Genomic DNA, 14,473 nt, shown 5'->3' with positions numbered 1-14,473 from the left:
TTATTGTTAGAGGAAAATACAGATAATTAGTTTTAATAAATCTAATTAAAGAATAAAGATCAAATGTGGTTTCTTTCAACTAAATTATAATATTCCAGAAAAATTTTATATCAGATTATTCTTCAACTAATAGTGCCTTTTAACACTTTGGCTTTGCTTTGTTGCTTTCCTCCGTTGCTCAATTAAAATATGTGTGGGCATTTAGAACAAAATCAGTCACAGACATGGTTAATTTAACTTTTTAAAATTATTATTATAGAGTAGTATTAAACATGAAAATGTCATATTGTGCCTAAATTATAGTGTTGAACTAAAACTTAACAGTTAAACAGGTTTTTAAAGACATGGATAAAATAGGTGGGAGAATATCAAAATACAAAACTGAATATTTAAATAATCTTTCCTACTTTAAGCTTAGAGTATTGCCTTTAACTTTTTCTTATGTGGCTATAGGTAACTGAGGTCTTCAATTTTTGCCCACCTTGGATTAAAATTAACATTCACTGTCCTTCAGGATTATACATCACAATCATATAGAATGAATTTTATATTTCAGCTAAAAATATATAAAGAAAGCTGCCTTATGTAAATGTATATATTTATTTTCTATACTTACCCCTAACTTATCCTATTGAGAAGTAATGAGATATTCATTCCTTAAATTTCAATTTAAAATATGAAAGACATTGATGTTAATTTTCATCTTTTGGTAGAACTGAATCGTTTTACTCTATGAATGCACCAACTGATGTAAACTTCATGTTCTTCAAGGCTGAAAAAATATTTAGTAAATATAAAATTAAAAGTGTAAGTTGTAAGAAGGGATCCTAGACTTAAACCTACTCATCTTGATTTTTTGAATATTCATGTACACTATTTGTTTATGTATTTTATTATATAAGTGTAACAGAGATTTTACTTAACATTTTATTATCAATATTCTTTTGGACCCTCAAAGTATGTGATAATTACAAGGCTGTCTTTTCTTCCATCAGAACAGCAACCCAGAGTGCGTGGTTGGCTTCTGGCCAGTCTTGATGGTCAAACAACAGGACTTATACCTGCTAATTATGTCAAAATTCTTGGTAAAAGAAGAGGTAGAAAAACAGTGGAATCCAGTAAAATTTCCAAGCAGCAACAGTCTTTTACCAACACAACACTAATTAAAGGAGCAACAGCTGCTGATTCTTTGGATGAACAGGAAGCTGCCTTTGAATCTGTTTTTGTTGAAACTAATAAGGTTCCAGTTGCACTTGATTCCACTGGGAAAAATGGAGATAAACAAGATCTTTGATAACTTTCATGTTTACCTGCAGCTGAACTATACTTCAGAGTACTTTTAAAAAGTTTCTTCTTACAAAGAAATTCATCTTCAATCCAATGAAAACATTTGTTAATGGCTATTCCAGATGTTTTGTTGCTAGAAATTATTAAAGTTGTACACTAGTATGTTGGTCTAGTGACCTGGTTACATTTTACGAGTTGTTATTGGACCATGAGGATATTTGTTTTACCTAGATTTTAAGATTATGGAGACTACCATTACCATCTTATTTAAAACCCTGTGTTTATTGAAAGACTATGATTCATGAACTATAGAATACACAGTTTGCTACAGTAGGGATCACTAATGCATTTTAAAATTCTAGATTAATTGACTTGGAATCCTCAGAAGTTGAGTGACAACATATAAATATCAGAACAGGCAAAAAGGCTAATTTTTCTACAACTTTAAACAGAATAATAAAAATTTTCTGATGTGTATTACATCCAGTATTGGGTTTTTTAGGCAGTAGTAATATGTTTTCACCCACCAACAATTGATACTTTTATCTTTTATTGTATTTTTTAAAAATTTATCTTGGAAAAGTCACTAGAAGCATTGTGAAGGAAATGGTTCCAGGGTGACATATAGCCCTAATTTAGTTTTCCCTGCTAATAAAGGGGCTATAATTTATCTTTCTTACAGATTATTTCCATTTCTTCAGAGGATCATATCCCTTTACAGTATGATTAGTTTTCATCCTGGGTGAATCAGAATACATATATGAAAGATTTACTTTGTTTTCCTGCAGCCAAGACTCAAGTCCTTTGAGTTTCCAACTCAGTTCCAGCAGCAACGATTTTAAATCTTTTCATAGATTCTCTGCTTCTACCTAATATAATTAACTTTTTAAAATTCCATATTCAGGCTGTTCTTTAAACATTGAGAGTGTGTCACATTGGGTACACATTTCTTTTAGGTGTGGTTTTTACCACTGAGACTATAAATACAATGCTGAATTGCCATTTAGAATATGATAGTGCTATTTGACTTGTTTTTTGTTTAATAATGATTTTAAATCTAATTAAATTTCAGAACACTGAATATTTCCCCACAAAACTGGAAAATTCATGTACTTGCTGTGATCATACTACAAAAATAATACTATCAGAAATACAGGGTACAAGAATACATTTACATATATTGTTGAAAACTTGGAATTATTTGATAAAGATTTTGATTTAGTATTTTTATCTTTCTTCTTACAGACTTTATGTTCAACAAGTAAGTAATTCTAGAACAGTTCAAACTAAAACATTAGGAACCAAGTATGTGTATAATCAACATAGAATTTTACTAAAGTCTTCTTGGGAATCTCTCTTTTGAGACAATATAATAACTAATATGTCATTTAAAATACAAATGTTGACCCTGTGCAGAAAAAGTAATAAGATAGTAAAATCTGTTTATCTTAGGCATATTTTTCTAACACCTGGTTCTTCAAACCTTCAAGTTAAGGGGATTAAGTTACTTATATATTATTTTCCATTTGTGTTCTACAATTAGAGGTTCTGCTTTGTTTGTTAGAAAGTAATTTATGGAAATTTTGTTATTGAAACAATTTTTGATAAATTATTAAATTTACCATTGAGACATCTAAATTGAATACTAGAAGTGAAGTAGAGGTGAGATGTTGAGTTGGCGCTATTTGGATTAGAAAAGGTGGGTCTTTAAGATAGTACTTGTGATTGCTATTAAAGATGTATAGGGAGGGCCTCCCTGGTGGCACAGTGGTTGAGAGTCCGCCTGCCAATGTAGGGGACACGGGTTCGTGCCCCAGTCTGGGAGGATCCCGCATGCCGCAGAGCAACTAGGCCTGTGAGCCATGGCCGCTGAGCCTGCGCGTCCAGAGCCTGTGCTCCACAACGGGAGAGGCCACAACAGTGAGAGGCCCGCATACTGCAAAAAAAAAAAAAAAAAGATGTATAGGGAGAAGAGTATAGTGCAGAATGAATGACAAAAATAATTTGACTTGGGACATCCCTGGTGGTCCAGTGGTTAAGACTCCGAGCTTCCAATGCAGCGGGTGTGGCTTCCATCCCTGGTGGTCAGGGAACTAAGATCCCACATGCCTGCATGGCATGACCAAAAAAAGAAAAAAATTGACTTTTCTTAGGGTGTTTTTGGTTTTGTTTTGTTTGTTTGTTTTTGGTTAAGAATGCTACATTGCAATGTATATTATCTGACTGGTAACTATTTGTGTTTGAAAATTCCTTTTCTATTAAGAATCTAGAAAAGGAATTTAGGACTAGAATAAGCAGAGACATTTTGTAACCTTTTTTAGATGACTAAATGTAATGTTTAAGGCTCCCATATTGTTATTTTTAGGAACTTATTTAAGGACTGCTACTTTACAGAAATTACTAACTGAAACTAAAACACTTTCAATTAAATAAAATAATAAATCACAAGTTACAACAAGAAAACAGGTTTCATTTAAAATTTTTTTCTGATTGTAGTTTATCAGTGTAGAAAGGAAAAGGTAGGAGGACTATAAATTTTCATGTTTTAACATTTCATTTAGGTACTTGATTTAGTCTATCAGTGTGTCATAATTATATATTTACTTGAATACTGCTGTCCTTTATCTTGTGCTTTCTTTAATAGAAAAAAGAATGATATTAAATGCAGTTAAAATTTTATTTTTAATAGATTGTTAAGTTGCTTTTACTGGACAAATAAATATATATTAAACTTGATTGACGTTTTTTGAAGACAACTCTTTTCAGGATTGCAATTAATGTAAAAGTCTCTGTATTTTTCTTCATATCATTGTGTATATTAACTACTGCAAACCAATGTGTCTGCTCTATTTCCTTGTGATTTGAAGAAAATATTAAATTTACATTTATATAAAAATTATCTAGAAGGTGAGTTAAATAAAAATAAGGCCTCAAGTCTAGGTTTTGGGAGACCTAGATTCTAGTCTGGACACCACTACTTACTTACTGTAAGATTATTTTTCAGTTTCCTCATTGATAACATTGGAGATAGCTACTACATCTGCCTCACATGAGAGTGCTTTTTTAAAAATATGAAGCACAGTCAAAAGTAAGAGATTATGACAACTACTTACTTGTAATTTTTTTAATGTATATTTAAACTTCTTACATCCTGTTAAAATGTCACAAGATATTTATATCAATGTAAAATTTCAGATTCACACATAATTAAAAATTAAAATTAGTTCACTTGTACTTATAACTTTGCCCAAAATGTAATTTTAAATTATTTTGCTGAATACCAGAACAGCCTAGAAAAATGCAGTGGAATATTTGTTCAACACAAAGAAATTTTGTTTTTTAAGCATTGCCTTTAAGTGTCCTTTCATATTGTATGTTGTTTTTATTTAGCTTATCTTATTTGGGAGAATGAACTGTTTCTTTTAAAGACAGCTAACTCACAAATCCTGTGGGGTACTTACTATATTATGCCCTATGGATAGTTTTTCACATTTAATGAAGAAATGTTTTAGTCTAACTTAACTATGTTTCTCTCCTCATATAAATCGTTTCTTTTTTTAAGGATTTCATGTGCTCAGCATTGACTCAATCATTAATTGTACTCTTTATTAATGACAGCAGTATCATTGGTCTAGAAAACCTACACTTTTGTTCTGCTTCATTTGACCTTAATAGTTTTTCTTCATCTCCTGCCTGCAATTCCATACTCCCCACTCTCTACTATCTTTAATGTTTATCCTTCCAAGCCATCTTCCAAATTTTTGACATATTTCTTTGAAAAACTATATAATAACATTTATTTTGTATAAATTTTAAATTTTATATAAATGATATTATGGTATAAATTTCATTTTGCTTCTAACTTTTATAAAATATTAGGTTTTTAAGAACTATTCATGTTACTGTATATAGCATACTTCTGATTGCTGCATATTATTCTATTGTATTCACATACCATAGATTATCTTTTCCTCTAGTCATAGATATTTAGGTTATTTCCAGCTGTTCCCACTTCTACAAACTTGTACATTTCTTCCTATGACCCTGCCCTGTAGTTTCTTTGGTATATATGGCCTAGAGTAGAATGGCTGGGGTTTTGAGTATATGCATATTTAATTTCAGTTAGTAATGCTGGATTGTTCTTGGAGATGGTTGTACCAATTTGCACTTACACCAGCAAGACATGATGATTTCATTTTCTCTACATCTTCAGCAGTACTTGATATTTTCTGATTGTTGTTAATCTGATAATGTATGAAATTGTATTTTGTTTAATCTGCATTATCTCATTACTAATAAGTCTAAGCATATGCTTTTTAGTCATTCTGGTTTTCCAGTCTATGGATTGCCTATACTTATAATTTGCCCATTTTTCTATTAGACTTTTCTCTTTCTTGCTGATTATAGTACAAGAAATTCTTTATATAGTCTAAATAATGTTTCCTTGTCAGGTTCAGATGTTGGAAATAACTTAGGCTTTTCATTTATTAATTCTTGTCTTTGGTGTCCTTTATGGAATAGAAATTTAAAATTTTGCCCCCAGTTGTTTGTATTTTTTAGGTCTTGTTCTATCAGTGTTATAGTTTTACCATTTACATTTAATGTAATTGGAGTTTATTTTTGGATATAGTATAAGGTATGAATCCAACTTTTTCTCCAGCTAATCGTTAAGGGAAAAGTGTTATTAAGAAAACCACTTCTCTCTCTCTAGAGGAAAATTATCTTGGATTTACTTTTTCCTTAGCACTATTTCCTTGAAACAGTGGGTTAAGATAAATAAGGAATGCCAGCTGTTTACCCAGCAACATTTTTTTATTGTAAAAAGCACAGGCTTTGAGATTTCTCTGAGTAAGGTACAACTGATAACCAAGCTTGTTCCTCCTTGGGGAGATGTGGAACCCACCTTTAGGGATTTTTACACCATAGTGGTTCCTGTGGCATGTGAGGCTTACCTAAGGTGGATGCTCTCCTCTATATTGCTGTGTTTACAGTGCTATACCTTTCTGGCAAGCTAAGTGACCTTGGTGCCTTTTGGGTCTTGTGAGTGTGAATGTCTGCCGGGTATGCAGAGTAGAGTTGTAAGTTTTTCTAACACCATCTGTTAAATCCATATTTTCCCATTTCATTACATACCAAGTTTCCATAAGCATGAAACTGGGGCTCTCTGTTCTGTTTATTGATAAATGTCAATTCCTTTCCCAGTACAACACTTTTAATATAAGTTTGTAATATGTCTTAATAGGTGAATCTATTTGTTCTACTTTGTTAAAATTACCTTAGCTGTTTGTGGATTTTTATTCTATGTATGTATACATTTTAGTATCTATGTATACATTTTAGTATCAGTTTATGAAGTTCCCCAAAACAAGCTGCTGAGATTTTTATTGGAATTGAATTGAATTTGCATATTAATTTAGAATTAACATTTTTACAAGGTCAAATCATCACATTTGTGAACATAATTTTTTTCTTCATTTATTCTGGACATCATGTGTTTATGGGTTTTTTATTTGTTTTTTTGGCTAATTCCTAGGTACTTCATACTTTTCGTTGCCATTGAAAATGGTATCCTGTTATTTCTGATCATGTTGAACTTGATGTTGATCTTGTATTTCCAGCTTTGATGAATGCTTTTTAATTCTAAAGTTATTGATTGTCTTTGGTTGTCTATCTAAATGCAAATGCAAATAATGAGTTGTATTTCTTCGTTTTCAGTCCTTATACCTTTCTCTCCTCTTTATTGTTTCAGCCAGGTTGCCAGTCTGTATTTGACAGTAGTTGTGGTAGCTGGCATTTTTATCTTATTTCTACTTCAGAATCTAAAGTTGCTTTATTAAATGTGATGTTTGCTGGAGTTTTATGCTAGTTAGTCTTTATCGAAAGAAGTTCCCTTTTATTGATAATTTAAATGTGCCTTTGTTTAGATGGTCTTTTGATTTTTGACCTTTAGTAATAGTAATATAGAGTATAACATTGATCTTCTGGTATTGAACCATTCTTGCATTCCTACTTGATGTTATTTTTTCAATGAAATAATTTGTTTTATCAAAAATACATATAAATGAGCATGGAAGATGATTAATATAAAAGTGGGGTATCATGCAGAAATGTAACTATATTCAGAAGGCAGAATTGCCACTGTTTGATGAGGTGTCCCGGAAGATAAGCCGAAAAGAGGCACTGGGTCATAGTCTGGCTTCGTTGTCTCTGAAATTTTACAAGAGCCTTTTCTGGAGAAAGTAATTGGGCAAGGCCCTGAGCAAATACTGGGAAACCTAGAGTTATCCACAGTTTATGTATTTTGAAATATGTGCCAGCTCCTAGAGCTGGATACTGCCTGTGACACAGGAGGAGTGGGCTGCTTAGACTTTTCCGCTTTTAAGTTCCCTATGGCTATCCTTCAGCACTCAGGAGTAGGTCAAAGCAGAACACTTGTGTGTTCTCAAAAGATCCAGGGAGCAGAAGGAAAGAGCTAATCCATCAGCACATGGTATCACAAGCCAAGTACAGCAAATAACCTAGGCCAGACTCACCCAGGCACTGTCAGATTTCTTAAAAATAAGGTATACCATAAGAAAACATCAGTTGAAGTCTCTTGAGTCATTCTGCACAAATCTGAACTGGCTGCTCTCTTTGCCTGGTGCACAATTACCCTGGGTTCTGTATTTTCCTGAGGAGTCCTATGATCTTTCTTATTTCTATACCCTACATTTGCCTCTTTCTTGGTTTACTCTCTTGGAGAGGTAAAGCACATCTAGTAGCTTCCTAAGAAAGGCTGCATGGGAGGTAAAGTGTGGGTCCTTGAATGTCTGAAAATGTCTTTAATTCTAATCTCAATTTGAATAATAGTATGGATATAGAATTCCAAGTTTGCAGTTGTTTTTCTTTAAAAATCTGAAGGGATTTCTCTGTTGTCTCTAGCTTTCATTGTGGCCACTGCGAAGGCTGAAGCTGTTTTGATTCTTGATCCTTTATATGTGCCCTATTTTGTTTTTGTTTTCCTCTCTAGAAGCTTGTAGGATCCATCCGAGGACATTAATGATTGTAAATTACTTTGTTTTTTATTTATTTGTTTATTTCGGCTGTGCCAGGTCTTAGTTGCAGCATGCAGGATCTTTTAGTTGCGGCATGTGGACTTATTACTTGCAGCATGCGTGCGGGATCTAGTTCCCGGACCAGGGATCGAACCCGGGCCCCCTGCATTGGTAGCTTGGAGTCTTACCCACTGGATCACTAGGGAAGTCCCTAAATTACTTTGTTTTGAAGTTTCCATTTTCTTACATAGTCTTTTCTTTCCCCTATGTTACTGTGTGTGTGTGTGTGTGTGTGTGTGTGTGTGTGTGTTTATGTTTTATCTCTATCACAATAAAGATTTTCCTCGGGTTTCTGCTGAACTTTGGCTGCCTGCTTATATTTAAAAATAAGAGTCTGAACAGCTGATTGAAGACTTTGAGCAGATAGGGAGGGCTCGTTGTCGGTGAACTTTGTGTTAAAGGTAGTTTGGAACGCATGACATACGATTTGCTAATATTTCCCTAAATTAAACTTTCTATCCAGTCTCAGGTAGAGTGACCCACCAAACTTACAGAATGGTCAGGAAAACAGAACAGAAAGCACTTTAACTGTAGGTAGGCAGGCAGCTCCAATGAGAGTAGAGAGAGAATGGAAAACTGCTTGTGTATAGTTTCTCCTTCCAAACTCACCAATCAGCTAAATCACTCCTTCCCTAAGAAGCTGTTAGTAAAATAGGGAGAGAAGGAGGGAGAAAAAGGCACCAGTGTTATTCTAGAGAAATACTTCCATGTGAAAAAATGGAGTAGGGAATTGTTAGATTGAACAGTATGTTAAAGTGAATGTATATTTTAGATTTGTCTTCATATTTGCTTTTGGGGTGGTCTCTTTGCTGTTTCTAAGATAAATATATTTAAAAATCTCCAGTTGTTGATATATTCTCATGGTTTTGTCAGTTGTTACTTTGTATATTTTTGCTACCTTACTATAAGTTTTGTACTTAGCATGCTTTCTGTTTCTTTTTTTTATAGATGTCTCTGCAGGTTTGGAAGCTGTACATTCTATTTTTATTCTCGTTGTGGTTACTTCTAACCCATAATTATGATTATTTTTCTCTACCAGCGTTTAACGTTATCAATGTTGGAGTCTTACGATGACACAAGAATGTTGGCACACTATCATCCTCCCTGCTTTCTGCAGACACTTTTCCTATTGTCTCTCTGCCCCTATTCTTTTACTTGTTGGTATCACTTGGAGTTTTTTATTCCAGTTAATTTTTTATTTTGAATATTTGCTTAGTAGAACAAATAACTTGTCTGAGGTTACTGTTTATCCTTACTTCCTATATATGTTTTATCCATTCAGTTACATGTTTAACCATCAAACTAATAATCACATGGTTTTAAAAAATCAAATTGTGATTAAAAACACATAAGGAAATGAAGTAGTCACCTGCCTCACTCCAGAGTCCTGATCCCAGAATCAACCACATTTAACTCCTTGCTAATCTGTTTTTATCTTCTTATTTCAAAATAATGTGGTCATCTCACTTTTTTTTTTTTTTTTTTTTTTTTTTTTTTTGCTGTACGCGGGCCTCTTACTGTTGTGGCCTCTCCCGTTGCAGAGCACAGGCTCCAGACGCAGAGGCTCAGTGGCCATGGCTCACGGGCCCAGCCACTCTGCGGCATGTGGGATCTTCCCGGACCGGGGCATGAACCCGTGTCCCCTAGCATCGGCAGGTGGACTCTCAACCACTGCGCCACCAGGGAAGCCCTCATCTCACTATTTTGACTTACCAACTTTAGAGGTTATCTGTTACCCTCTCCTTCCCACCCCCTGCCATGGAGGATTTGGCTACCTTACACTACCATCCCACACTACTTCTTACCCATCTTCCTAATATTATTTTAACTTTTAGTCAAGTCAGTGAAAATGTTTGCATTATTGTGACCATGTAAGTATTGTTTCTTTCTTCTCTCTTTCTTATGTAACTCTCTGGTTTTCCTGGTGTTGACATTGCCTTGCTTTTTTATTTGTCTGGTTTCTATGTACTGTACCTGGCTAAAAGGAGTGGTGCCTAATGCTTTCAAAGTGCTGAGACTTTCAGGAGTTCTGCAGTGTAGACAGTCTTAGTTATCAGAATCCCAGTCTTTGGTATAATTTCATCCCCTCTGCTAAGTCAGTTATTTGCTTACTGCTTCTGAAAGTCTCACTCATTGTTGTCTTCTCTTGGGACTTCCCTGGTGGTCCAGTGGTTAAGACTCCATGCTTCCAATGTAGGGGGTGCAGGTTTGATCCCTGGTTGGGGAGCTAAGATCCCACATGCTGCACAGTGTGGCCAAAAAACAACAAAAAAAACCATTGTTGTCTTCTCTTTATGCTTTGTCCTGGTTGTTTAATACCTCTCATTCTTTTTTGGGTTTTTTTTTTGTCATTTTGGGGGAGATTTTGAGGGGAAAGGAGAACAAGGTGAATAATCTCTTGTATTTAACTAGAAAACAAAGTGGTTTTCTGCAACCATGTGTTATATACCTTTGAGAGAGTTATCCATAGTGCTGCCCATTCGTTCCTCCATACCTCCCCCTATTCTGTGTTGAACTCAATTCAACAGGTTTTTCCCACCACCACCACCCCCATCAAAACAACTCTTGTTGAGGTCACTAGTGACCATTACACTGCTTTCCAGTGACCAATTCTCAGTCTTCGTTCTACTTGACTTAAGGTGGCACGGTTGATTACTTCCTCCTGCTTGAAAATCTTTTTTCCCTTGGCTTCCAGGACACCATACTCTCCTGGTTTCCCTGCAATATCACTGAACCCTTCTTTTCAGTCTTCATTGCTGGTTTCTCCTCATACTCCCTACCTCTAAATGTTGGAGGACCTCAGAGTTTAGACCTTGGACCACTACTGTATACTCACTTCCCTGATGATCTCACCCAGTCGGGTGACTTACAATACCATATGTTTTGATTACAAAATTTTTGTCTTCAGGCCTCATCTTTTATTTGAATTCCAAAATCATATCCACCTGCCATTTCACTATCTCCACTTGGTATCTACTAGGCATCTTAGGTTTAGTATGCTTAAAAATCCTGATGTTTCCTTCAAAACCTGTTTCTCCTTCATTCTCTTCCATGTGTCACTAAATGGCAACTGCATCTTTTGTTTAGGCCAAAAATTTTGGAATCCTTTCTCTTTTTCATTCATACCCCACATGTATCAGGGAATCCTGTTCGTAGTAACTTTAGAATATATTCAGCATTTAGCCACTTAGCATCTCCACTGCCCCCTCTCTGGTCTAAGCCACATCATTGCTTGCCTAGATTATTGTAATAGCCTTACGACTTGTGGCTCTGCTTCTGCCTTTACCTCACCAGACCTATAGTCTGTTGTCAAGACAGGAACAGAGTGATCCTTTTTTAAAAAAATCTAAGTCATAATACAACACTCCTCTGCTAAAAACTCTCCAGTGGCTTCACATTTGACTCAGTAAAAACTCAAAGTCCTTATAGTGGTCTACACGGTGCTAAGCTATCTGACCCTTTCTACTCTTTGCCTTCTACTTTCCTCCCAGGAGTCACATTGCCCCCCTTGTAGTTATTGAATATTCTAGGCATGCTTCCATAGGAGCTTTGCACATAGCTTTTCTTGTGTCTGGAGCCCTTTTCTCCCAGATATCCTCACGGCCCTCTTCTGCATCTTTCTGGTCATTGCCCAAAAGTCATCTTCTCAGTGAGCCCATCCATGTCACTCTATTTTAAACTGCAACCCTTTCCTTCTCCCTCTGCATTCCCTTATCCTTCTTCCTTTTTTCTTTGCAGCATATATTGCTTTGTGTCCTCCTGCATCCCCATACTTGAAAGTACCTGGCAAATTTAGGCATTCATTTATATTGAAAGAATGAGTGGATAAATCATAGTAGTTACCTGTTCCTAATACTCTCAATGTCAAAACGTTTCACTATAAAAAGAGCATATACGAGTGTTATGAAATTAACACTAATGTTAATGGTAAATGACAAAATCAGTGCAAGGTAAGTTAATGGCTTAAATTCATAACTACTAGCTACAGTATGCAATATTTCCCTAGATATGTATAATTCATCAATGTTTTGTTGCTTCTACCAAGGGTTAGGAACTAGGCTGCACAGCCGGAGGTGAGCAGCAGCAAGCAAGCAAGCAAAGCTTCATCTGTATTTACAGCCGCTCCCCATCGCTCACGTTACCACCCGAGCTCCACCTCCTGTCAGATCAGCCGTGGCATTAGATTCTCATTGGAGCGCAAACCCTACTGCAAACTGTGCATATGAGGGATCTAGGCTGCACGCTCCTTATTAGAATAATGCCTGATGATCTGAGGTGGAGCTGAGGCAGTCAGTGATGCTAGCGCTGGGGAGCAGCTGCAAATGCAGATTATCATTAGCAGAGAGTTTTGACTGCATAGAGACCATAATCAATCAACTGCTTGCAGACTCATATCAAAACCCTATCCGTGAGTGGCAAGTGACAATAAAGCTGCATCTGGTGGCAGGCTTTAAATCAGAATCTGACACTAATTTTAGTCCGCACATGGCCTGCCTTTTGTGGGGTTTTTTGCCTCTTTTTTTTTTTTTTTTTGGCTGCGTTGGGTCTTTGTTGCTGCACACACGGGCTTTCTCTAGTTGTGGCGAGCAGGGGCTACTCTTTGTTGCAGTGCACGGGCTTTTTTTTTAAAACATCTTTATTAAAGTATAATTGCTTTACAATGTCCACGGGCTTCTCATTGCAGTGGCTTCTCGTTGTGGAGTACGGGCTCTAGGCAGGTGGGCCTCAGTAGTTGCAGCACGCAGGCTCAGTAGTTGTGGCACATGGGCTTAGTTGCTCCACGACATGTGGAATCTTCCCAGAGATCGAACCTGTGTCCCCTGCATTGGCAGGCAGGTTCTTAACCACTGCGCCACCAGGGAAGAACCCTGCCCATTCTTTTATTTACCACTTCCATTCACACCTCTTTCCCACGCTGTGCACTTGTCTCAGTCAGTTTTGGTAAGCCCACAAGCTAACCCTAGCCAAAATGAGTAAAAAACAAACGTCGCTGGAGAGCTTCTTTGAAGAGGGAGAAAGACCCAGTGATGAAGACAGCAGAAGATTCTAAGACTGCCAACAAAAAGAAATCTGCATATAAAAGAAAATACCAAGAGTCGTACTTAAATTACGGGTTCATTGCAACAGGTGATTCACATTCTCCAAGCCCACTTTGTATAATATGTGGCGACTGGCTATCAACGAAACCATGAAACCTTCAGAACTGCTTCGCCACATGGAAACCAAGCACCCTGCATTAAAAGACAAGCCTTTGGAGTTTTTCAAAAGAAAAAAAAGTGAACACAAAGAACAGAAGCAATTATTGAAGGCCACCACTTCATCAAATGTGTCTGCACTAAGAGCATCATTCTTTTTTTTTTTAATTAAGTTTTAAATTTTTGGCTGTGTTGGGTCTTCATTGTGGTGCGTGGGCTTCTCATTGCAGTGGCTTCTCGTTGTGGAGCATGGGCTCTAGGCGTGCGGGCTTCAGTAGTTGTGGCGCACGAGCTTAGTTGCTCTGCGGCATGAGGGATCTTCCCAGACCAGGGATTGAACCCGTGTTCCCTGCATTGGCAGGTGAATTCTTAACCACTGTGCCACCAGGGAAGTCCCAAGGGCATCATTCTTAGTGGCTAACCACCTTGCTAAATCTAAGAAGCCTTTTACCATTGGTGAAGAGTTGATTCTGCCTGCTGCTAAGGACATTTGTTGTGAACTTTTAGGAGAGGCTGCAGTTCAAAAGGTGGCACGTGTTCCTCTTTTGGCTAGCACCATAACTACATGAATTGATGAAATAGCAGAGGATATTGAGACACAATTGTTAGAGAGGGCTAGTGAGTCACCGTGGTACACAATCCAGGTTGACAAGTCTACCAATGTTGACAAGCCAACAGTGCTTGTTTTTGTGTGATATATTTTTCAGGAGGATGTGCATGAGGATATGTTATGTGCACTTTTGTTGTCAACCAACACCACAGCTGCAGAACTATTCAAGTCTTTGAATGATTACGTAACAGGAAAACTGGTCATTTTGTGTTGGTATATGCATGGACGGAGCAGCTGCCATGACTGGACAGCTTTCTGGTTTCACTACTCAGGTCAAAGAGGTCGCT

The 14,473-nt window shown here is 36.4% G+C and overlaps 1 protein-coding gene across 1 annotated transcript in view; it reads left to right on the top strand.

Moving 5' to 3' along the window:
• Positions 1-1,963, top strand: part of PEX13 (peroxisomal biogenesis factor 13) — a 33,531-nt gene extending 31,568 nt beyond the window's left edge. The window contains exon 4 of the mRNA XM_060168601.1: positions 996-1,963. Coding sequence (XP_060024584.1) covers positions 996-1,294 — 299 coding nt within the window. The 3' untranslated portion in view covers positions 1,295-1,963. The remainder of the gene's footprint in view (positions 1-995) is intronic.
• The last annotated feature ends 12,510 nt before the right edge of the window (positions 1,964-14,473 follow it).

Source organism: Lagenorhynchus albirostris, chromosome 13, assembly GCF_949774975.1.
Source record: "Lagenorhynchus albirostris chromosome 13, mLagAlb1.1, whole genome shotgun sequence".
NCBI classification, from domain to species: domain Eukaryota; kingdom Metazoa; phylum Chordata; class Mammalia; order Artiodactyla; family Delphinidae; genus Lagenorhynchus; species Lagenorhynchus albirostris.
The sequence above is the reverse complement of the archived record's forward strand: the minus strand, read 5'-3'. Positions and strand labels throughout refer to the sequence as shown.